At 39.1% G+C, this 23,668-nt stretch overlaps 1 protein-coding gene across 6 annotated transcripts in view; it reads right to left on the bottom strand.

Moving 5' to 3' along the window:
- The window catches only part of GALNT18 (polypeptide N-acetylgalactosaminyltransferase 18), a 327,554-nt gene that overhangs the window by 25,470 nt on the left and 278,416 nt on the right, over positions 1-23,668 (bottom strand). For all 6 annotated transcript variants that reach the window (XM_082057797.1, XM_082057798.1, XM_082057795.1 and 3 more), the window contains one exon: positions 20,877-20,972. In XM_082057797.1, the coding sequence (XP_081913923.1) occupies positions 20,877-20,972 (96 nt within the window). The remainder of the gene's footprint in view (positions 1-20,876; positions 20,973-23,668) is intronic.

Raw genomic sequence — 23,668 nt, forward strand, 5'->3', positions numbered from 1 at the left:
ACCAAACTCAGCCTCATCCCCATGTGCCGCTGCACTGGTCCATACTTTACACCAGAGCTGACTCCTCCTGGCCAAATGAAAATCTGAGCTAGTTCACTGCCATCAGCATATGAGCATTTGGTAGCTCAGCATCAACAGGTTTTAAAGCAGATTTCTACCTTTTCACAGATACCCCCAAGTGCTTCACATTACTGTGGGCATAGTCACATCCAGGTAATCATGTGCTTATACAATGCACGTCATCTTGAACCTCTTCCAAAGTCATCAAATCTTGTTATTCAGCCTTTTTATTTTTTTCCCTGCAAAACATCTCTACAATACAGCTTCTCCACTCAAACTTGGCCCTTGCTGGGACACCCCTGCCCCCTTCAAATCCATCCTGAATGCTTCTGAAAACTTGGGTTTCAGGTTGCTTTCCAGGAGGGCAATATCCTTCCACTTTGTTTTTCATGCTGCACAAACTGCTTGTCTTCATTTTCAAAGCCCTTCTTACCCCTCTCCTCCTTTTACTTATCAGCCTAGCAAGTATCACTAGGTTATTGTCCATCTCCTAGTTAGATCAGGATGCTTGGCCTTCACTGCTCATGTTTTCAAGCAAATATTCCTGGAAGCCAGGAGAAGTAATGCTGGCATCTTCTTAGGGACTATCTTCCTCTGTACATTCCACACAATCTCCCTTTTGCCCAGATTTAAAACAAAACAAACAAACAAAAAACCAACAACCAACAGACCCCAAACAAACAAACCCCAATAATTTTGGTGACGTATGAAGAGCATTACCCAAGAATGCTCTGTCAGTACCTCACAGCATTCCCTTCTGTCTGTCACAATCTCCTGTTCCTAATACTCTATTTGTAAACTTCAGCTCTTCAAGTCAAGGGCATGCTTTTTATGAGGCTGTAGAGCACTTAATATAATGCATTTCTGGGTCATTATTGGGATGCCTAGAACAACAATAGTAAGCATAACAAGTAAAAAATGCAGTGCCAGGGCTGAGTCAGGTAGCTTACCACTTCTCAGATAAAATGTGGTTTTCCTAGTGGTAGAACCTGCTGAATGTTTAATCCTGTATGGTAGTGAGCAATGCCTATGGATAGAGAGGTCCTGAATTCCTCTTGGCTTCCACAAGTGCTGTGAACTTTTGGCGTTTTGTGAAGGGGACAAGGTAAGGTAGTTACACATACAACTTGAGCAGAATTCCCAGCTCCCTGCAGATATTACTTAAGCCCTGTGCCTGCTGGCTCTCCTGTCAGCAATCACAAATCTCTTTCTCGTTTCGGATGATCCTGATCTCACCCTTTCTTCTTAGGATCATGCATACATTTGATAGAAGGTTTCCAGAGGTACCACATTGACACCAGCAATATGCAAGTACAAGAAAAATTGTCTAAATATTACTTATTTTGGTGCTGAAGATAATAAAATACAGACATTAAAACGTCTACATGAAAGTGAGGCATTGTGTACAACATAGAAAAATAAAAGGGCAGCACGTTTCAACCTAAGGTGGTTAGTGAAAGTCTGATTATCCTGTGTTTGTTTAGGCTACCAGCAGGGGCACACTTATTTTTCCTCACAAATCAAAACACCCACAAGAGTTCATCAGTCAAACTGAAGTTTATAAAGTGACCTTCTTGCAAGCTCCTTTGAGAGAAGAACAAATTGAAATGCAAAAGCAAATAAAAAGTCTCAGCAAATCTAGTGGTTTTTTAGTCAGCTTCTATTATACAATGTGCAAAGGAGTAAATCCCATAGCAAGAAGAAGGAGGCTTGATTCATCACAGCAAACCTAAAATAAGTCTGATGTAATTCCACTGAAATCAAGTGAACTGTCAGGTCCAAGAGAGTCTTTCTCCCTATGTGATAAAGTTTAAAGATTATAAATAACAAGCAGCATCAACACCCTGCCCTAAATGAAAACATATGCTGATTTTATTCTGCAAAGGCTTCAGTTGGAACACAAGTGGAGCATGTCGTCGAGACTGAGGTGAAGCTGGAACCTAAAGATGCTGTAGGATTCAGAGAGTGTAAACCAGTGAAAGGTGCTTCACGCTGAGACATTTAAAATCGCCCCAGATTCCGTTTTGTCTAAGCTAGCAAGCCAAGCTATAAAGAACCCAACTAGAGACTTAAGTTACAATGGACTGAATATGCTGAAATGAATGTACAAATGACATATACAATCTAATTATAGATCAGGCAAATACTATATATAGCCTACTTTCATCCTCAGCAGCATGAAATCTCTGCCAGGTTTAGTAGCCATACATTTAGCATTTAAAAACACTAGTGGCATTTTGTCATGGTATGGATAAAATTTCAGACATCTGATGTCTATGCTGTGATTTCCTTTTCTTTAAATGACTTCTGTGACTTAACACCAGTATATTAATGGAGGATGAGTTAGCCTGAACACTGATGGTGCAGACATGACCAATAACCACTGAAGCAAACAAAGAGCAGAGAGCACCCGTACCATTTTGTGTTGGTTATTTCTGTCACTGACAGTTGAGCTTTCCTCTTTTTAAAAAAGGTCAAAGTGTCATTTACACTCCAAGTTTGTGCTAATTGCTTGAACCGATGGGGACCTTCGGTGTGGTTATTCAGCGGACAGGGGTGAGGGGTGCAGATTGGTGCAGCTCTCAGTCCCCTGGAGAACAAAGCAAAGTTACTTTGTTCCCACCCTGGCAAGGTCAGTAGTATTTCCCCTCTTAAGCCAGCCCATGAAGCTGGAGAATTTCTGGTATTTATAATGGACAGCATCAAAACCAAAGCAAATCCTTAAATACACTAGCCTGCAAAAAGTAAAACCATTACTCCTTAGCTGTACAGGGTCTATTTCAAGTGACAAAGTCTATCACTTCAACTGATTTCTTTCTGTCTTTACTGTCTTTACTCTCTGTAGAGACTGACAGAAGCTCAAGAAATTTTATCCAACCCAACTGTATCCTAAAAGAAAATCTATCTCCTGAGACATTCTTAAGCCTTCCAAGGCATGTGGAGAAACTTAAGCACCTTAATAGAAATGGCACTTTTCCTGGCCACCAAATGTCTTGAAGTAGTGGCTCCACTGTTTGCAAGGTGACAGCAAATGACGCTCAGAGCAAGAAGTCAGCATCTGGAATCTAAATGAAGAGTCTGCATACTATGGCCTCATGCAAAAACTGTAGCTTTAATCCTGCCTGTATTCATGAATAAACTGCAAAGTTCACAAAGCTCTGCAAAGAATCGAGACATGTCTCAGGCTGGAATACTGTGCCCATGTCCCAGAGATTCCTGCTTTCTTCTCCTCTTCTGGTGTCCAAGAAAAGGGAAAAGAAAAAGCATCATCTGATACATTTTGACCATTGAATGTAATTTTTGTGCTAACAACATTTTTAAAGGAAAGGTAGAAACAAGGAAGGATATTAGAAGGAACCATACACAAAGATTTCTTACCATAAGTACTTAAGTTTTAAAAAAAGACTTCCCAAACTAGGCACAAAGAAATAAATAGAGCTGTTTAAAAAGCAGAAAATTGCTTTCATGTCAAGCAGGACATTAATGCCAATCCAACTGTCCTGGCTGTGTGGGAAGCCTTACTGTCCTTGGCCCAGTGAGCTGCATTTCTCCTACGACTAACACCACCGCCAGCTTCATATTGTGCCCCTTGCACAAATCAGGCTGTAAACCTTGGCAAGAAATGAAACGGTAAATACGGTGATCTGCAAAGGCACATTGCTTAATTGCGCAAATGGTACGATGCCTCCCCCCTGTATTCATTCATTAGGGCTTGATTTCTGGGGCCTTCAATCACTCTGCGAAAACTCGCGTATATGCTGAGGTCTTACAAGTACCCACAGGCCAAGTAAAAGAGGCTCAGCTTTTCTGAGTAACAGCTTATCAGGTAGATGAGGCAGCAAAATAAAATCAACAGCTTCAAAAAAAGGTTCTTAAATGACCTTCAAGCACAACAGTGTACAGCTAAAATAGCTACACTAAGCTTCAGGCTGCTGAGGTATCACTGGGCTGCAAGGATGAGCCACCTGCATCACGAAAGGCAGATTGTCACAGCTTCTGCTTGCATTTTCTGCCTTTCTTAGGAGCCTTTATTTTACTATCTGAAGCAGATTATCCCGTAATGGTACTGACATGATGAAAGAGGCAATTCCGCACTCACATCCTGTCCTTTCCACAACTGGGCTGTCGTGACCACAAAGCAAGTGTGATCCCCTGAACCAGCAGCTCTGCCCCGAGATCTGCAGGTACCACAGTGGTACTGCTGCGGGTTTTGGACACCTGGCCATCCCGTGGCCAACACGCGCGGGCCTCACGCTGCCTCAGGGCAGCCTGCTTACCTCTGCTTACATAATATTACTAAGTAACAGTAATAATAACGGACAATAATATTATATATTATCACATGTATATAATGGACTATTATATACATTATATAATAATTATTATTAATAAGAACATTACATGGCAATACCTACTTCACTGAGTGGGTTTCTCTGTATTGTACATATTATATTGGCTTGTGACATTAATTAAGTGTAGCAAAACCACAAAAGAGCAGGGCTAAGTTTAACATAAAGTCCCATTAATTGTACACAGTTTTTCCCCTAAACAAAAGCAGATTGGAGTAAAACATCATATTTTCAAACTGCAGGTCCTGATCCTTCCTTGGTACCCATCTGGAGGACAGAATTACAACCAACTACAAGTTATTCCCTTTGGCATGATCCTTTCCGAAAACACAGTTGTTATCCTCATAAGCAGAATCACAGGGGAGCAGTTTGCCAGAGAACCCCCAGTACAACTCACTCTGTGACTTACACTTGTCAGATTCATGGTAGGAAAGAAACTTGGAGAGCTAAAAATTACACTACCAGCTTCTCAGAAATTCCAGAAGAAATCTCATCGTCTGCTTCAAGCCAACAGAGCCCTTTCCTTGTGCACTGAACCACATCGGCCCCAAAAGCAGGTACCAGAATATTTTATTCCTGCAACATTCAAAGAACAACTTGGGAGATGAATGGGAAGCTGAGGTGACAGGCTGCATCCTCATCTGAGATGCTGCATCAGACTGATGTACCTGATCCCGATGCGGTGTTGAGCACAATCTGACCTGTTAAGATCTGACTGTAGAGATTTATTATAATTTTGTGCTCATAGTCACTGAAAGGAAGAAAAATGTTTTGAAGACCAGGCAGAAATACAGTCTGAGTCCATGTGGACCCATCTGGTTTTGCATCAAAGAAAAGTGAAAGCAACATATTCCCATCACTGATCCAGCTTTCCAGCTTTTAGTTTACAAATCTGGAGAAAAAGTTCTTCCATTTCGTAAGATTAGAACTTCATGCATACAGAACTGCTCCTAAGCAGCCTTTTCACATACATCAATGTAGGTTTTTCACTTAGCTGTTCTACGTTTGAGGAGGAGAGGTCAAATTATGATGTCTCTCCCTAAGCATCTCTTCATAAGCATTCCTGAATCTCCTGCACGTAGCCTGTTTTTGCAAGGGAATCCTTTTAACTAATTAGCATTTCTTACATGACTTACATCCTTTTGCATTTGTGATACAAAATGTTTCCTATTCACAGGGGTACTGTTCTTTATTTACATTATTTTGATGCTTGCTTCCCCCAACAATCAACTTCATACTAATGAAGTCAAACTTCCTCAGATTTCATTATCTTGAAATATACACACAAAGTGATCTTCCCTCTCTTAATAGAACTGTTACTGACCTTACATTCTCTATGGCATGCTGGGCACTGGATTTGGTCTCTTGGTTGCAAAAAATACCTTGACTTGTCTAAAGCTGCTCTGCATTTAAAGCCTAATCCACATTTCATGGATGTTGGCCAGACAGTGTTTCATTAGGCATGACTGAAATCCTTGGGCCAGCCTTACTGAAATTAGAGCTTCAGTCATTGTCCTGTTGTTAGCCTAAAGCCCTCTGAATTTATCCTTCACTATCAGCAGGAAGGCCTCATCCCAACTGTTGTATTTACTATGGAATCACAGCTGCTACTGGTTTGCAATGAGTGTGACACCATTGTATGGGTCACTCCATTTGGTTAAAGTTACCTTATAACCTTAATGTTCAGTGTTCTCACTTGAAAGAGCTAAGAACAGGGGTCAGAAATATTAAAGTTTCTTTTATATAGTCCAGTTCTTGGGGAACTTGAAGGTTACATGAGACCATGGAAGTTTTTTCCCCTATGGGAACTTTTCTTCAGCCTTGGCCAGACACAATCCTTGGCTTGGAGTTACCAAATTTGGAAAGAGACAGAATTATTTAAACACCACTTATATTTGCCCATACAGGGGACTCTTCCCTTGCCCAAGATGAGCTGGGTTTCATTTGCTTTATATGGACAGAATAGGAGAAGAAGGTACCATGAGGTATCCTCGTTGGTGACTTGCTCTAGCTGATGTTGTTTGAGCAGGGGCGTTGGACTAGATGCTCTCCAGAGCTGCCTTCACACCTCAACCATCCTGTCTCCCATTAGCACAAGACTGCAAACAGATGGCTAGCAACAAAGTTGTAGGAACAGGAAGAATTACAGGAGGTAGTGTTTGCCTGATTAACAAAAGAGTTAATCAGCATTGATTTTTATAAGTTTGAAGAGCACCAAGGAAGTCAAAGAGAAACAAACATCAAACCTGCCACAGTTCTTGCAGGTGTTATGTTTTTCCTCTTAGTGACCGTAACTACAGAGGTAGTTACTTCTCAGGTAGTATTTCTCAAATGATGGTATATTCCTTCAAATTATTTATGTGCAGTTATGAATGGAGTCTGCATTGGGCAGATTTAACTTTATGTGAAAACCAGCTTCCTAGGGTATTAAAAATATATTTGGAAGCCAGAAACAGGCATTTTGCAGCAAACAGTTAATTATTCAGCATGGCTCCTGTTGAAAGTGGGAGATAAGGTACTTCAGAGTATTAACCACGTACGTCACACATCTGGCAGAATAACATTTAGCTCACTTGATAGTTCATACTTAAATGTGTTTGGAGTGCTCAGGAAGGTCCCAATTCTCACAGTCCATCGTTCTGCAAACATATACAATTGTTCCTGTTACTTATCATATTGAGTTAAAAAATGCAATCTGGAAAGAAAGCAATCTGATTGCTCCAGAAATTCTTAAACCTCCCAGATTCATAGTTGCTAACAAGAAAGGTTAAACTTCATGAGATGTTTGAATCAATTCAGTAGGTGAAAGGACTTAGTGTCATGACTACATTGGACACAAATAAATAAAAACATGATTAGTCAATCATTGTCATAATTCTACTCAGAAAGACTAAGTAATTATATGATGCTTAACACTGACATCACACAACATTTTGAAATCAGTTGGTACCCACTATATGCCTATTTGGTGAAAAAGCTGAGCAGGCACGTTATCACAAAAAGCTTTTTCATCACATTGTGCTACACTAACTCAACACTACTTCATAATTTCTATTTGAACAACGGGAGATTTGCTCATTTAAACACATTCGAGGAAAAATGAAAAATTTAAGGATCCGGTTCTGTGTTAATATAAAATAGAAGACTAAAACCCCAAACCGAGCTGAAATTCACAGCTCTGATTGACCATCATTGGCACAATCTCCTTCTTACGGTTCTGTCCCTGCCCTTTACTCACAGACCTCCACACAAAATGCAAAGCAGCATGATCTATACATTTTCAGGTTTAATGTGGTTTCCTCCTGTTTTTTATTTAAATGTCATGTTATTTTAACGAAATTGTGAATCCATAAGCTGTATGTACTGCTATTTTTTTTCTTCCCAAACTGATGCCATTAGTGAGTGAGTCAGTGTGGACCTCACAGTTTTAGGGGTAATTTCAGAGTTTGAAAGCACTCAAAATAAATGCTGAAATGGAATACGCATACTGAATAAATCACATCTTTAACATAGCAAGAGCAACAAGGCTCCAATGTTCGCAATCAGTGCACTTCCCTGCTAAACAAACACAAAGTTAATATTGTAGTAACAATGACTTAAATGTATTCATCAGCTTTTCCACTTGATTGCTCTAAGCCTTTGCGGACAGCCAGCTGAGCAGAGAGGCTTGGCATAACAGAGCTATCCCTGAATAATTTGTTTAGTCACACTTTAAGAGAAAAAAGAAGACAGCAAATGATTCAAGAAATTTAGCAACTATTTGTAAAGCTATAAGGTTCTTTACCTTACAAAAACTCATTAAAAAAATACCAGTTTCTTTAAAGGCGTACCATTATTCTTCTACTGTAACAGTGTCATTCCTGCACATTCTAAATTGAATCAAAATTCAAAGAAGTACTTGCTGTGATTGCCACTTGGCCGACACGTCAGTAGATTTAAGAGCCAAAGAGGACTGTTAGTTTTTTTACTTTGATCTTCCATATGCCATGGGCGATATACTTCCACCTGCTTACCTCTGAGTCCAATAACTTGTATCTCATTAAGTGAGAGTTTCAGAAATTGTCTGAGCTTTGATGACTTCAGCAGTTACTGTCACTGCTGCTTATGATGGCTGGACATCTGCTCTGATATGGATATGTACCTTATTCCTTATTTGGATCCAGCTGGCTTTAATTTCTAGCTGTTGGTTCTTCAAACAATGCTAAAGTAAAGTCTCTAGTATCCCATACTTTCTTCTGGGGAAAATACCTTTACTCTGTAAATATAACCAGGTTTAGACTGAACTCGACTCTTGCTAAGAGCTGGCTTGATTGCTGATTTCAAATAAATTATCTCACAAAAATAGCTCGTTTCTTGGCTTACCAATCAATGCTTTTTTTTTTTTTTTCCCCAGAGCTACTCATAAATATTCAATCAAGATCTTATGTGAACAAATCATTTCAATGTTCTCTCTGCTTCCTGATTGGACAAATGAGAGTTAATGAACAGGAGAAAAAAAAATCCCGTATTCACAGAAACACACTCTGGACACAATCATCCCATAAACATGTCCACAAATAACCCTACGCTGCCAGTGGTGAACAATACTAGAGGGAAACCAACCTGACACTGAATTGCTGATCAGAATTTGAATGAATGCTGTGAAATTAATATGGCTCGTGTAATTACAGAGGGAGTTGAATATGCTTTCATGGGTACTGAATTTGGTCTGTGAATTCTAAATGAAGCAGTGGATGACTTCAATTAATGGAATGACATAATAAAATTATCAATAAAACTAAAGAAATTATAAAGTGAATCCCCCATGTACTGTATTAACTACCTTCACTAACAGTTAATCACATACTGTTGAGAACTTGAGAAGCAAAAATCTGACCTTCAAAACTTCAACTCTGGGGAAGTAACAAATGAGACATTATAACACCAGTCAAAAGAATGTTTGCATTGACAACCACCTGACAATTACTACAACGTCAGTCTCCAAGTGCTGTACATGTTTTCCAATAACTATGTTGGGTTTATGCTGCATTTACATTGTAAGTGACAATTGGATTTAAAAACTGTGGATTGAAATGCCGATTTGCAATGAGAAGAGACATCTTTAAAATGTGGTAACTCTAGTAATTGCTATATAATATGCAACTCCGATCTATTTCAAATTAATGTGCTTACAAAATAGGAAATGCTTAAATAGTATCAGATTACGAGACACTTCAGGTACCCAACACAGCTGCTTTTTTTCTCCAAAAGCATTAATTAAAAACATTTTCAACTTAGCAAAGGAAAACCCTGTCCATCGTTTTTGATTGTACTATACACTTTTGAGATCGAACTCAGCTGAAGTATGGAAATTTTTATACCTGTTCCATCTGGTAGAGTAAGATTGTTAATAGAAAATGGGAAGTTAATTTCACTTTAAAAAAAACATTAAAGTAGCGTTTGGAATATTGGGGTACTGTAAGTGGCCTCAGGATAGCCTCTTAATAGGTTTTTGTTAAGGAAAAATAAAAAAAATACATGGACATTTGTGAAATGATGAAGACATAACCGAATAAAGTGGAGCTCACTTTTCCCAGTCACCGATGCTGAGCTCGAGCCATCCTCCTTTCCAAAGCCACGCGGTCCCTGTGCACAGCGGCTCCAGTGCCCGGTGAGGAACCAGCACCCATCGCTCCATACCCATAGTGCCCGTTTGCAAAGCGCTCGGTGAGATCCCCGCGTTGGCTCCCAGAGCAGGGTGTTGCCCAACGGCTGCAGAAGTCGGCAGCAGCCTCAGGACCGCACCATACGGTGTATTTTGGGGCTGTTCCCCCCCAGCCCTTTGTCACAGCTCACTGGGTGTGTGTAACGGGCTGTTGTAAGCCCACACTCCTGAACGGAACCAAATACAGAAGGCGGTGTTACCTTTAATCAGCTTAGTGTTCAACGCAAAAAGCACAGAGTCTGAAGCCCAAATCCAGTGCCAGGCTTATTAGAAGCTCAGCAATATTTCACCTTTCAGTTTTCAAATATTTTGAGGTTTTGACTTGTTGAAATCCTTTTGGCCAAAACTATCCGTACAAAAAATTACTTACTATAACACGACAATAAAAATTGCCTGGAAATGTATGTGCATCTTTATTTCCCAGATTAGGACTGTTTTGAACTATTGTATAATATTCAGGCTAACAACACTAATCTCTTCTAAACTGAAACACTACATGAGAGCTTGAAATGCTCTGATAATTTTAAATTCTTAGACGCTGCAGTTGCTCACAATGGTTTGTTTCAATTGCATTTTCAATGCAGTTTTTTTACAATAGATATTCTGGGTAAATGGCCTTAAAGATGTAAACTAGGGAGGAGAGTTTTTACAGTGACCATCACGAGCTCAGTAACCATGATTTGAATCTTATAAAATCGGGGGCGGGAGGGGGAGAAAGTCAAAAGAAGACATGAACTTTAAATAGCCTGAAGACCAAATTCCTTGATAGGCCACTGACCCTCTTTTCTGGTATCAGCCTCACCTATTTAACAAAATGCTGAATAAATGGTTTCCAGTCAAACTATAGAGATGGCAGGTATGTGTTCCCCTCCTCCTATATCAATAACAGACATATCAACAGTGGACACGATAACCAGGGGAAGATGAAAATGATCATAGAATTGTTTTGGTTGGAAAAGACCCTGAAGATCATTGAGTCCAACCATATGATGCTGAAGTAGCATTTAGTCATTTAGAAAGGCAACAAAACTTAAGATGAAGAGGATAACCCAAGGGCTGAGAGGTAAGTAAAAAATTTAAGCAATAAAGAAAATATGCAAGGTAATGATAACCTGATACACAAAACATGACAACGAAATATTAATACTTCATAAATTATTAAAAACAATTCCATGAAGAACTTTTTGTAATGTGCAGCAAAATCAAGTAACCAATTTTTCTTAAAAAAAAACAACCAACCAACCAACCACCTGAAAAAATCGCAGATGGCAGCTAAGTTTATCAAGTTTAGATAACTGACATCAGAATTTCAGAGTTGTTGCTAGCTGAACTTTCTATTAGGTCCATGCAAATCCTGCTTTACTAGGCAAAAGCTTTCTAACAATGTTTTTGAAAGCACTTGCAGAGTGCCCTTCTGACATTACTTCTGATCAGCATTTGCAATCTTTGCTTCCATTAAAGGTCAACTTATGCTTCTGTATCTTTTCAGCACATCCTGTAATGTACATAAAATTGTACTAGTACCTCTTCTATAAAATATTAAATAGTACAGCTACCTTAAAAGAACTCTTATCCATTCCCCTTTAATTTACAAGAAAGGATGATTGAGCAGATACGACGTATTACAGACAACTGCTTTTATTGCTGTTATGCTTTGTGGTCAGGGGTTATATTTGCTTTTTTAAACACACCTCACTGTGGCACTAGTCAAGTTACCTTTGATTCTTCCTCTGCATCTGTCTGCATAAAACAAGCAGCCATTTCTCAGTCAGAAAAATGCTTAGCGATTAGCCAATATTAATTTTAAAAGACCTTTGTTTTCTTAGAGCCTTCTTGGCTCTAAGTTTTAAGTCATTCAAGTTCTTAGTGTTATTCCTTCTTGTCCTAAATATTCATAGCACTCGAAAGAACTGAACTTCTTGAATTCTTGCTTTTTAACTTCAACTCAGGTCCTGGAACCTGAACGTCAAAACTACTGCTTCAGCCAGATCACTGGTTTCAGTTATAGTATATTCCTTCTTCATTATTCACACTCACCTTCAGCAGTGACCCTGTATACTAGGCAAGAATATAGATTTCAAAAGCATGTATAACATTTGTAAGTCTTTTAATTCTAGGCCATCCTATTGAAACAAATAAAAAATTTACTTGAAACAAAACCATTTCTCCAAGAGTACATAAATGCTATATACTCCCAAATGAGAAAATCAATGTTACTCTTTGGAAAAAAATGATTGCTTCTCAACTATTTCATTTCACTGTGGTTGGAGTTGCAATTCCAATGATCAGTTCTGTCAGTTCTCACAGGCATACACATTTTTACAATACGTAGTTTCAAACACAAAAATAAATAAGCAGCAATGCCCATTCCGTTATTTCCAAACAGAGGGATGCATTAAATATCTCCTCTGATCCAGAGCAGTGCAGTTCTACAGCTTTTTCTTTGCTTTTGTTTTTAACCAGTGAAGTAGAACACACAGGTCTGAAAGCTAAAGGAGGATCCCTTGTGCTCATTCAATTCAATTGTCTTTTACCCTGTCAACAGAGAATGACGTTCATTACGTCTGATACTTTCAGAAAATGAAGAGACAGGTTAGTCTCTGCTGCTACGGTCATAAATACCTATGGCCAATTGAAAAATACAGCCTACAAATCACCCACCAGTCCATGATCAGACACTGGACCTACTGGATCAGATCCGCACTTGTAGTTCACAAGCTATAACAATAATAATTGAACAGCATGGATCTTCACCTGTGAGTGAACACCTCCCTTCAGTTTAAGAGAATTTTTCCTACCAGGAAATATATACTGAACTTGAATGAGGTAAGCAACACAGAAGAATGGGTAACTAGTCATATTATCTGTACCAACAAAAAGCTGCTTGAATCAAACCACTGCAAGTGCAGAAATAATTTAATCATGGCAAATAGTTCAGTACAAAATTTGCTCCAAAACTAGACATCAAATTGACAGATTCTCTCTCTGAAACTTTGCACTAAGTAAATAATGAGAATTTAGCCAGAATCAAACTTCTGGAAAAAGAGTAGAAAATAATATAATATACAAAGTGAAATGATACATTACAGCCTTCAACCACAACACATCTCCAAGAAGAAGGGGGATTGGACTAGATGATCTTTTGAGGTCCCTTCCAATCCCAAACATACTGTGATACTGTGATACTGTGAAGAAAGTGTTGCAATGTCTGTGCTAGGCCAAGGAAGGACTGGTTGTTTGTGGAAAACTTGGAAACATCTCTGTATCTCCCTGATGCACCTGTCATATATTCTGAAGAGGCTGCAGCTTGGAAAAAGTGTTCACTGGTCTTAGCTTCTCAGGCATAAATCAGAACAACTCTCTATTTTGAAATAGAGAGCAAAAAGCTAACACCAGATTTTGCTTCTATTGCAAATTAGGTCACAGTTTCTATTTACTATGATCAAAATCAGGATTTATACACTGAAATAAATGAACAGAAACATAAATAGCTTCAATAAACTACTCAGCAGGGATGTCTTACGTAAGACATTAATTGCCATAGCAAGCAGGCCCTTTAAAGAATATGTTCAGAATAAAAATTATAATTCATTAACGCTAATAACCATCCTTCCTAGGCAGTTTCACTAACTCTCTGTTTTCTATTACCTGGACTTTTACTGAACTGAGCAACCTAGATTTAAAAAACAAACAAACAAACAAACAAACAAAGGGGCAGCTATTCTGGTTCCAGAAGCATTTACTGTGGAAATAAATACCCTTGTTCCCAGAAAGCGTGTTGTATGTACATGAAGTTAGTGCTAGGCCCAGTGCTTGGATCACTCCACAAGCCTTAGTGCAAAAGGCTGAGGAAACCACTGAGCCTGACTGTGCTCTGGCAGACACAGGGAAGCACGATGTGCTCGCCTTGGCTGTACAAAGGCAGGAGAACTCTCTGTGCTCTACTGTGTGGCTTTTTACTGCTAAGTATCTAGACCAAGACATAATTGCATATTTTGTACAGCTCAGTGTCTCTACAGCACTCTGTATATGTCTGCATCCATCGTATAATTACCATAAAGCAGGTAATTGCTAACTTCACGCCAATGTGTTAGCAGGTCCTCAGAAAGAAATAGTATTACACAGAGCAGATGCCAGATCGCACTTATACACAGATGTTGAATGTGTCTGTTTACCTTGAAGACAAACATGAACCACAACTCTGAGTTTGCATGACTGACAGCTGTTAAAACAGCTGCTGTGCTTCTTTTTCGTGCATAAAAAAGACAGCCTGACAATGTTTACTGTAGATATCTCCAGGGCAGTGATTTTTCAAGTTTGAAGGGTCAATCACTGATCCACATCAGTGGGTTTTGTTCTGGTTTTCCTTATTCCCTGACACCCACTGAAACACGCCAATATCAGCGGCTGCTGGGTGTGAGACCTTCTGTTCAACTATTTTCTTGTACAGAGCTTCAGTTTGCAAAGCTTATGTATTTTACACACACAGCTAAGAGCAGGGTCCTACTTCTAAATTACAAAGGACGTCTTTTCAGAAATTTGTGTATTTCATAGTAGTTTCTTAGAATGCTGTATTTTTGGCCTAGAATAATTACAGTTTCACTATAAGTTTTATTTTTGGCTGCAGGATAAGAAGAATGTGTATTCATCCACAAGCCAGCTCAGGATCTGAGTTATCACAGCTATATGCTGCTCTTAAAATTCTGAAACTCCTTTACCTAAACCCTTTCAGGACAGTACCATTGTGGTGCTGTCAGCAGCGGTGTTAACACTGTCAAGAAAAAGCAGCTGTGGTATTCAGTATTTCCATTATTACTTTTTTTTTTTTTTTTTTTAAGCAAAAGGAAAGGCACCATGGAAAGCCTGACCTGTAGTAACCCTTACAATCACATTTTGTCTTAGAAAATAGTATATAATGCCTCTTGCTCAGCATACTTCACGTACACAGAAAGCCACTCCTGTTTCTGCTTCCAAGTTCCCTTAACACTCATTCTGACAAAGCATGTGGTTCTTCTCCCAGTTTTCCTGGCACCAATGTGAATTTCATTAGGCACAGGAATCTAAAGAAAATGTTTAACATTGCAACAGACTTATTAAAATCAAGGCTCTATTAAAACTCAGTTTGAAATGTTTATATTTGTAATGTCTCAATAACCTGAGGATCACACTAACTTTACTCTAGAGATGTCTGAATTACTAATTTAAAACAAACTGACAAATTTATTTTTTTTTAATTTCTCTAAATTGCAAAGAAATTTTAATTCTTTTGATAATTATTTGCCGGATGTCTATTAATTGTTCCTTCTCCTGGGTTTTACATATTGGACTAATAACTATGTGGTGTTTGTGATCAACCCTGTATTTTTTTACTGGGATATAAATGCCTTCAGTGATAGCCATTTTTAGTCATATATATTCTTGATTCCAAATTAACAAATACAGCTGTATGAACAACCACCATGCTAAAAAGTTTAATTGAAGAAAAAAATAGTTTTTACAAAAATATATAGGAATAACTTTTAAAAAGGAGTACTCGTGAATCATACAAAGAGATTTTAGAAGTTCCCGGGAGTTTTTGTAACTGCTGTTTCCAGTACTTCACACACTACGCTTAGAATTCAAGATCCAGCATTCGGGTCAGAGTGTGCGTGGTGCGAAGCGGCACAGCTCTGCTGCTGGCACGACTTCCCTTCGCCGCAGTAATTCAGACCAGACAGGGCTGTAGTCATTGGTTTCCAAGTGTCAGTTCTGCAATCTCTTGCAAGAATATGGAAGGATATAAATCGGTGTCTCTTCTCACCTGCATTTCTTTCCTAGTAATTCTCCCAATCTAGTCTTCTTACCCTGGTCCTCAGCTTGAATTCCTCAACATCTAACTGGTTTGTATTGACTTTCACATCCCTGGATAATCTTTGTGGTCCAACTGCTTATAAATTGAGAATATATGAGCCAGAAGCTATTGAACAAGGGGACACAGAACGGTCCATTATCCTCTCAATCACAAGCACTTTTCAAGGTAAATCTGTACTTAAAATATCCCTTCATTGACTGATGGTGCTTGTTTATTGTACAGTAGTAATAAAGTCTCTAATAATGTGGTGTTTCATTCTCAGCAAAGAATCTTCCAAATTATCACTCAGAAGTAGTTTTAAGGCAAGTGACACACTGTCATCAGTCTGCCTTCAAGATGACAGGCCTGGTCAAAGAGCAGCCTTAACCAACACCAAGCACCCAGGCGCAGGCAGTTCCCAGAATTAGGAACAGTCAGGCCTGGGCATGTACTTACTGCAACTACAAGGAACCATCTGTTCCATGTGAAATGGGGGCACTGCTGGAAACAGATGTTCTAAAGCCTAAACATACGACTGAACTGTAACTTTTCTTGAGCAAGTTCAAGAATTAAAATGACACCTTTATCCTTTTCTGCATGAACCACTTCTAAAAAAAAAAAAAAAAAAAAAAAAAAGCAAAACCCCCACCAGCAACTTTATGTTTTGGACTGTTTTGCCCATACTGTTCTTCTGTCTTCCCTTGTTTCTTTTACATTTATCTCCTCTCTGTCTCCCTCACTGTCAAAATTTTCTAATTCCCTCCATCACCACACTGAAGGGGCTGCTTCCCACTCTGTACTGTGCAGTGTCTTTGGCTGTTGTGCTTTGTCTCTCAGCTGTTCTCATGCAATTAAAGAAACATGATTTCTACCACCACTGAACAGTGTAGTACAAGCCTATTTTAACTACTGTTGTTCACTGTTTTACCACGTTGCATTTACTATGTTAGCTATTTTAATAGTTTCAGAAGTCAGTTTTGTTCAGCTGTTCTAAGAAGCAGCACAGCAGAAGAGCCTTGATATGACAGGCTAAGACCTACACTAGAAGCCTCTTACAAACAGTTGACCATCAGCACACCAAGGGTACCAAAACCACCTTATGGCCTTGCTTCCTGCACATTTAATAGCTGCCCCATACCCGCGGTGGCTACCACAAGTAGTAGCAGATGCTCAGGTGCGATAGTGATGTTCTTGCTGGCGAGTCCTGGCGGTTACACCAACATAGTGTATGTTGCAGTACAGATGGGAGTAGTAACGACAGCCTTGATCTTGGACAGATAGTGACTGAAGGCAGAAATGGAAGGATGTGATGCTTTGGAAGCAACACGCTCTGGCAGCAGAATCAGGGGAGGATAAGCAATTTAGGAAGTTATGCTGTTCAATTACTACCACTTAGAAAGATAAAGTAATTTTCAACAGAATCTATAGTTATTTGGGCAACATTTTGTAATGAAATTATTCTTACTAAAGAGCAATTCTTCCATTAAATTCATGAGAACGCAGTGTAGGATGGCTACCCTTTTTTTTTCCCCACTGGTTGCATATGCAATTTGCGCTCCTCAGTGGATGATATCATAACTCTGACGGGTCCAGCTCCTGGGGACCAGGACAAAATACAGTTACCCTGGGAAGCACTCACTGAAGACAGAAGGAGGGTATGAAACATACCTAATCACGGATTCTAGTTTCTCAAGTGCCCTCTGTCTTTTCAGGCCAAGCCAAACACCCTGCTGTGAGAAATTATTGCTCAGTAGTAGTATCAGAGGACTAAGGAAATGGACAGATTATGTTCTGATTTTCCACTCCATCCTTCTATTTAACCATATATATCAGTTTTTGTATTTGTAGAACAGTACTGCAAAATAAACGGTTCTAAAGCACTCAAAGATACTTGCAAGAATGAATATGCTAATGTTAGTTACAGTAGACATATGGAGTGGATTGCTGAAAGGTTAGGGGATCTGAATCACAGAAATCTTACCATCACTATGTCTATTTAAAATGAAACTGAAGCTCGGAAGGGAAAATTATTTCTGATCATTTCATTGCAATATTTGAGGATATTTCCTTGCCATTTACTACTGCTTTTAATTATGAAGCTACACATGATGTTCTTGATAGTGTCTGCAAAAAATGGCGCATGGATTTTAAATGTCAGGTAAGCAGTTCCCTTTCTGTTGACTTCAATGATTTCTTTCTTGTATAAAACATGCTAAAAGGAAACAGTAGCCATTTGTACAATTCTGAAACAATCATTTGATGTCAAACACCTCATCTAAGACATTTCCTATGCAAAAAAAAGACAAAAAAACCAAAAATATCTGAAAGAGGTTTGGGGCAGGGGGGTGGAGGGGGATGGAAAGAAGTTACCTAGGCTACAGCAGTAACTAAGAACAGCAACTCAAACTGCCTATGAGAGAATGGTTCCTGGCAGCCAGAGACATTAACGCACATCTAGATGCAATTGTGCAAAGCCCCCCATGGTGGCAGCTCTAAATCTGTAAATTGCATAGCTAAACCAGTAAAGCTTTGCACCAGAGCTAAGAATGGCATCACCAAACCCCTCAGTCTTACAAACAGTCCTGAATCAGGGGACTAATCTTTTTGACTAATCTGTTTTGATAAGGACAAAATAAACCCCTTTATATAGCATCTCTCCAATATCTTTTGTGTTTACTGTCAAGTTCACTAAGATTAAAAGGAATATTTATTCAAAGTTTCCAATATGCTAGAGGAAATGTAAATGGCTGCAGCTCTGCTTAAGCAAGAGATGCAATATGTGCAATGCAAATCTCATAGAACTATGCCGAATAACGTTCGTTAGTGCTTTCCATGTTAATACCATAATCCCTAACACAGAAAGTCATCTCCTCTTTTAAAGAAAGTTCTCACTCACTACCAGGATCTTGCTCATATATGAGCCTTTTTGGAGGTTGTTTTTATCATACTTAGTTCCAAAATTAAATACATAGTAATGGGAAGGAGACACAACATTATAATTATGAGAGGAGTTGAATCTTGTCAAGAAAAGTTTCCCATGTCTCTTTTCCCTCTGTCGTTTATTTTCTGTTATCTCATTTATACAGAACTTCAGCTGACATTCAAAGGTAGTTCTTGATCTGGTGAATACTAAACTGTGCTAATTGCAGTGACTTGTGTTGTTGTTTGTCTCTTAATGATAATTACAATTGCTAATTGGAAGGTACAGCCGTGCCTGTAGTGTGTTGTTATCACAGAAGATGTGCCAGAAGAGAGTTCCAGCGCCCTCCCAGAAGATGAAGAAGAAAAGCTCCTGCTCACGGGTGAATGACACAAACACTGAGGACAAGCTTAAAAACCTCCTGGAGGCAAACAGTGGTTACCACATAATTATGTGACAAATAAGCCACAGCCCATACAGTGAGCGAGCCTGATGGATGGGATTTTCAGATATTTTTGTCTTCATTATTCATAATTTACTCAAGCATGATGCCATGAGTGCTCAGTATGAAAGTCCCTCAGCGAAGGAAGCCAGGGCAGAACTCGGTTGCAGCATGTGCAGCCTGGCAAGGAAGTACAGAACCTCATCTGCATTTCACCACTCACGTTTCCAGCTCACTATGAGATCCAGGTGCAGAGGACAAGACCACCTTGTTGCTCTGTTTATTTCTGAGGTATTAGGGGGACTCATTGGGTGTACAGTCAAATCACATAACTGACAATTCACAGAATCACAGACAATCACAGAATGTCAGGGATTGGAAGGGACCTCGAAAGATCATCCAGTGCAATCCCCCTGCCGGAGCAGGAACACCCAGATGAGGTTACACAGGAAGGCGTCCAGGTGGGTTTTGAATGTCTACAGAGAAGGAGACTCCACAAGCCCCCTGGGCAGCCTGTTCCAGTGTCTGTCACCCTCACTGAGAAGAAGTTTCTTCTCAAATTTAAGTGGAACCTTTTGTGTTCCAATTTGAACCCATTACCCCTTGTCCTATCATTGGTTGTCACCGAGAAGAGCCTGGCTCCATCCTCGTGACATTCACGCTTTATATATCTGTAAACATTAATGAGGTCACCCCTCAGTCTCCATGGGTAAAACCACATTCTATAACTTAAGTGGAGCATAATAGGGTCCTTTTGAGAAAATAAATATTAAAGGTAGTCAGATTAAAAAAAAAAAAAAAAGATTCAACCTGGAGGGATTTTTCAGTTGCTCCTATCACTCCCACAAATACACCCATTTCGTCATTTTTGCTTACGTTACTTTTCAGAGTTAGATAATTTGTGCATATGTCCTTGATAAGCATGTTCTAGACCATGTAATGTTATTTCTGCTGTCAAGATTTGCCTAGAAACACTTTCACCTATGCCCATATACTTTGCCACTTGGAAAGATATAATATCTTAACCCTCTTGTTTGCTAAGTTAATAAATCCAGGGCAACAGGACAACAGTAGAGAAAGAAAAAAGGACACTTTAGAAGAAGGGCTTTCACAAGAACAGGGTTTGGAATTTGACATAGCTGTGTATTTCATATTTGTGAAATGAGACAGTAAATATATCAAGTAAAAAAAGATGTTGCTTCAGATAATGTATAAATAAACTATGAGTATACATATGTATGTATGTAAAATGTTTTAAAATGCATTGTTTCATTCGTATGACATGCAGTTAAAGATCAGAAATGAAAGCTTTCATCAACAAATCTGGGTCAGTGCTGACTGTCATATTCCTTAAATTCTTTCAAATGAATCAACAAACTTCATTGTCAAAGTGCTAATATACCAGTGGTTCTCAGTTTACAGCAAAAATAATGTTCCAGCTTTCTATAAAAGAGCCACTGAACAGCAGACAGAGGTATTGTAGCAGGAAAACTATGGCAGGTACAGGAAGGTTCCTCCTACACAATCTACTAAGAGCAGCTGCAATAAGAGAGCTCATTAGACAAACTCACCTGTGGTGTCATTCCATGGCAGATATACATGATTGGGATATTCTCTGTGTCTGGCCCTTGATCAAGGCACAAATCACTTTTCAGGGAGTTCTGCAGCTAAAATAAACAGAAAGAAAAAGAAATCAAGCAAGTCTTACATGAGAAAAAGATGGTGTCATTACTTCTTTACAAAAAAATAATACGTACTTGAGCAAGGAAATATGCAAAATCAAAAATACTTGTTGCAATGAAGATATTGAAGAGACAGCACCTGGACTAAATTCTTGGTTGTAGATAATCTAACACTGCTGATTTCGGTAAGGTTTCAGAGAGGATAGATTTCAAAAAGCCTTCAGAGATAGCAATAATTTTTGACATACGTTTTTAAAATAGTAAGTCTAATGTGCCTCTGGTAAATGCTATATACAAAAGACATTTTTTCACTAGTGCAGCTAGCTGAGCAGTATGGATGGAGTTTCAAACATAGGAGAAAGCCCTGTAACTGAACAGCTTTTCAGAATCACTCAGGAGAATCTTCCAATTTCTGGAAATAATTTAAAAAAAAATCCTTACTCTTGACACTTAGAGACTTGTGGCCAGTTGGTATGCACTGGCTCTTTGCACTAATCCGGGCTAACCCACGTACAGCAACCTATGAACAGAGTGCAAAGCATTTGGCCCTGCTCATCACAAAGCCCTGTACGTTACCTGTGTGATGCTGAGGCAGAATTTTCTGAAAGTGCTAAGTTAATGAGCACAGAGAGCTGGAAGGTCTTTTTGGAGTGGGAGGCCAAAGATGCGGATTGCATACCCATGGTCATGTATAAAGGTGTTCAGTGGTGTCAGATCAGTTCAGAGAACAAGGGAGGATTGTCTGACAGAGGGAGTGAAGGGGTGATGTGGTTTGCAACCATCTGTGACTAACTGAGCAGCCCCATCAGCTGTGTACAGGGGCCTCCTTGGAGGAAAAGAAATGTCGTGCTTAGGAAGGAGGTGCAGAAGTGCGTTAGTATATAAGAAGTGTGGACAAGCCACAGACTGAAGCCAGGTAGGGAATAAAATCAAAACCATGAAGTCTTCCCTACAAGATTTCCAACTCCAAAACTAAATTCAATAATAGACAGGACAAGTCTCAATATTAGAGAAAATCTGCATTAGGTGTTAATACTGGCTGTACTCTTCTAGATGCAAGCCTTGAGAATTAGTTTCCTCTCTCAAAGCTTTTTATTTCGTAGACATAAATGTAATCACAACCATGACTCTAATCACAATCAGGTGATGGATACCACTTTCTATCCAAACCAATGTCTTATTAATTCATACCTGGATCCATCACTACCCTTGTCTTTTCAAAACCTCCTCAACAAACTCAAATTCTAGTGCTTGTCCTAGCCCTCCTTTGCCACAACAATCCCCATTAAAAAAGGAAGCAAAAAAATCTGCCCAGATGAACATGAGCATGTAACTTAGCTGAGAGGGCTGACCCAGCAGTGAAACAGCTACAGAGACTTTAGAGTCCCAAGCTCTAAAAAGAAACATGACCTCAAGCCTAACAGCAGGTGTCCAGTGATCAGGCGCTACAGAAAAGAAGACGAAATGCTAGATTCTTTATAATGCCAGTCCCCTTCTTATAAACCTTGAAAACACAAAAATAAAATGAGCTCTTCAGATTGAATTTCTCAAACTCTTATCCTAATCATTATTCTAAAATTAACTTGGAATATCTTTAGGAAAATGATCAGTATAGAAAGCCAAGAATGTCACTGGCCTGGTAACTAATAATGCTGTTTCAAAACGTGAGGCACTGACTCTTGAGAACCATTCCTTTCCAAAATCTAGTGGTTTTGTGGCAACCAACAATTAATTTGGATAATGCAGGTTTAGACTACCAAGACATAATCTTCATTACAACCCAATATATAACCAGGTCTCCAATCTCCACGCTGAAAAGTGAAATAATGAGTCAAAACTGCCATTTGCTCCCTTTCAAACTTAACGCCTTATAGAACACAGAGATAAACTAGACTACAGAAATTTTGAATTTCAGAATTGTCCAAAACATGATGCTGAAATCAGGGAGCCAGTCCTTACACTAAATAAAGCAGCTTTTGGCCCACTGACATCCCTTTCTCCTGGCTCTAAGGGTACTGCAGAATTCAGAAAGAATTCTACCACTAACCCTAACCCCGTCTGTATGCCACAGCATAAACTAGACATGGCTGATACAACTATTTTCCTAACTGTCACAGAAGAGGAGATTTGGGATTCAGGAAATAAATATGCATGTTGACACTGCAGATGCCTATCTCCTAATTCTCATCCCTATTCAGATAGCTCTTGTAATTACTCGGTACTTTTAAAAATTACTGATAATGCTATAGCACCAATATATCTATTTTCTACCAAAAAAAAAAAAAAGACAGTTGATGAATGCAAGCACTTGGAGAATCAGCAAGCAGCTGACTTGCTTTGAAATATCACAGCTTTCTCCATTATAAGACATGCAAGCAGACATGAAGACTAGAGATCCAAGCAACGCTTTGACTAAAAAGATTGGGGCTCTTTATTTTTTTGTTTCATACAACAGTATTTTGTAAAAGAGTAAGCTGTGTATTTCATGAAATGCTCCCCCTTTGCCTGTACGGATGCATTGCTACAGCTGTCCACCACTCTTTTTTGTGATAGTACAAATAATGAATTAAAGCCAACTCCTCACATCTGTCTTAGCTGATGGGGCTACTCTCATACTGCAGACAAATCGTGTGTTATTGTGCAGTACCTAAATATGCATGTTCTGCTGACCAGTGAGTTCA

This window comes from Streptopelia decaocto, assembly GCF_964273445.1.
Source record: "Streptopelia decaocto genome assembly, chromosome: 7".
In the NCBI taxonomy this organism is placed as follows: domain Eukaryota; kingdom Metazoa; phylum Chordata; class Aves; order Columbiformes; family Columbidae; genus Streptopelia; species Streptopelia decaocto.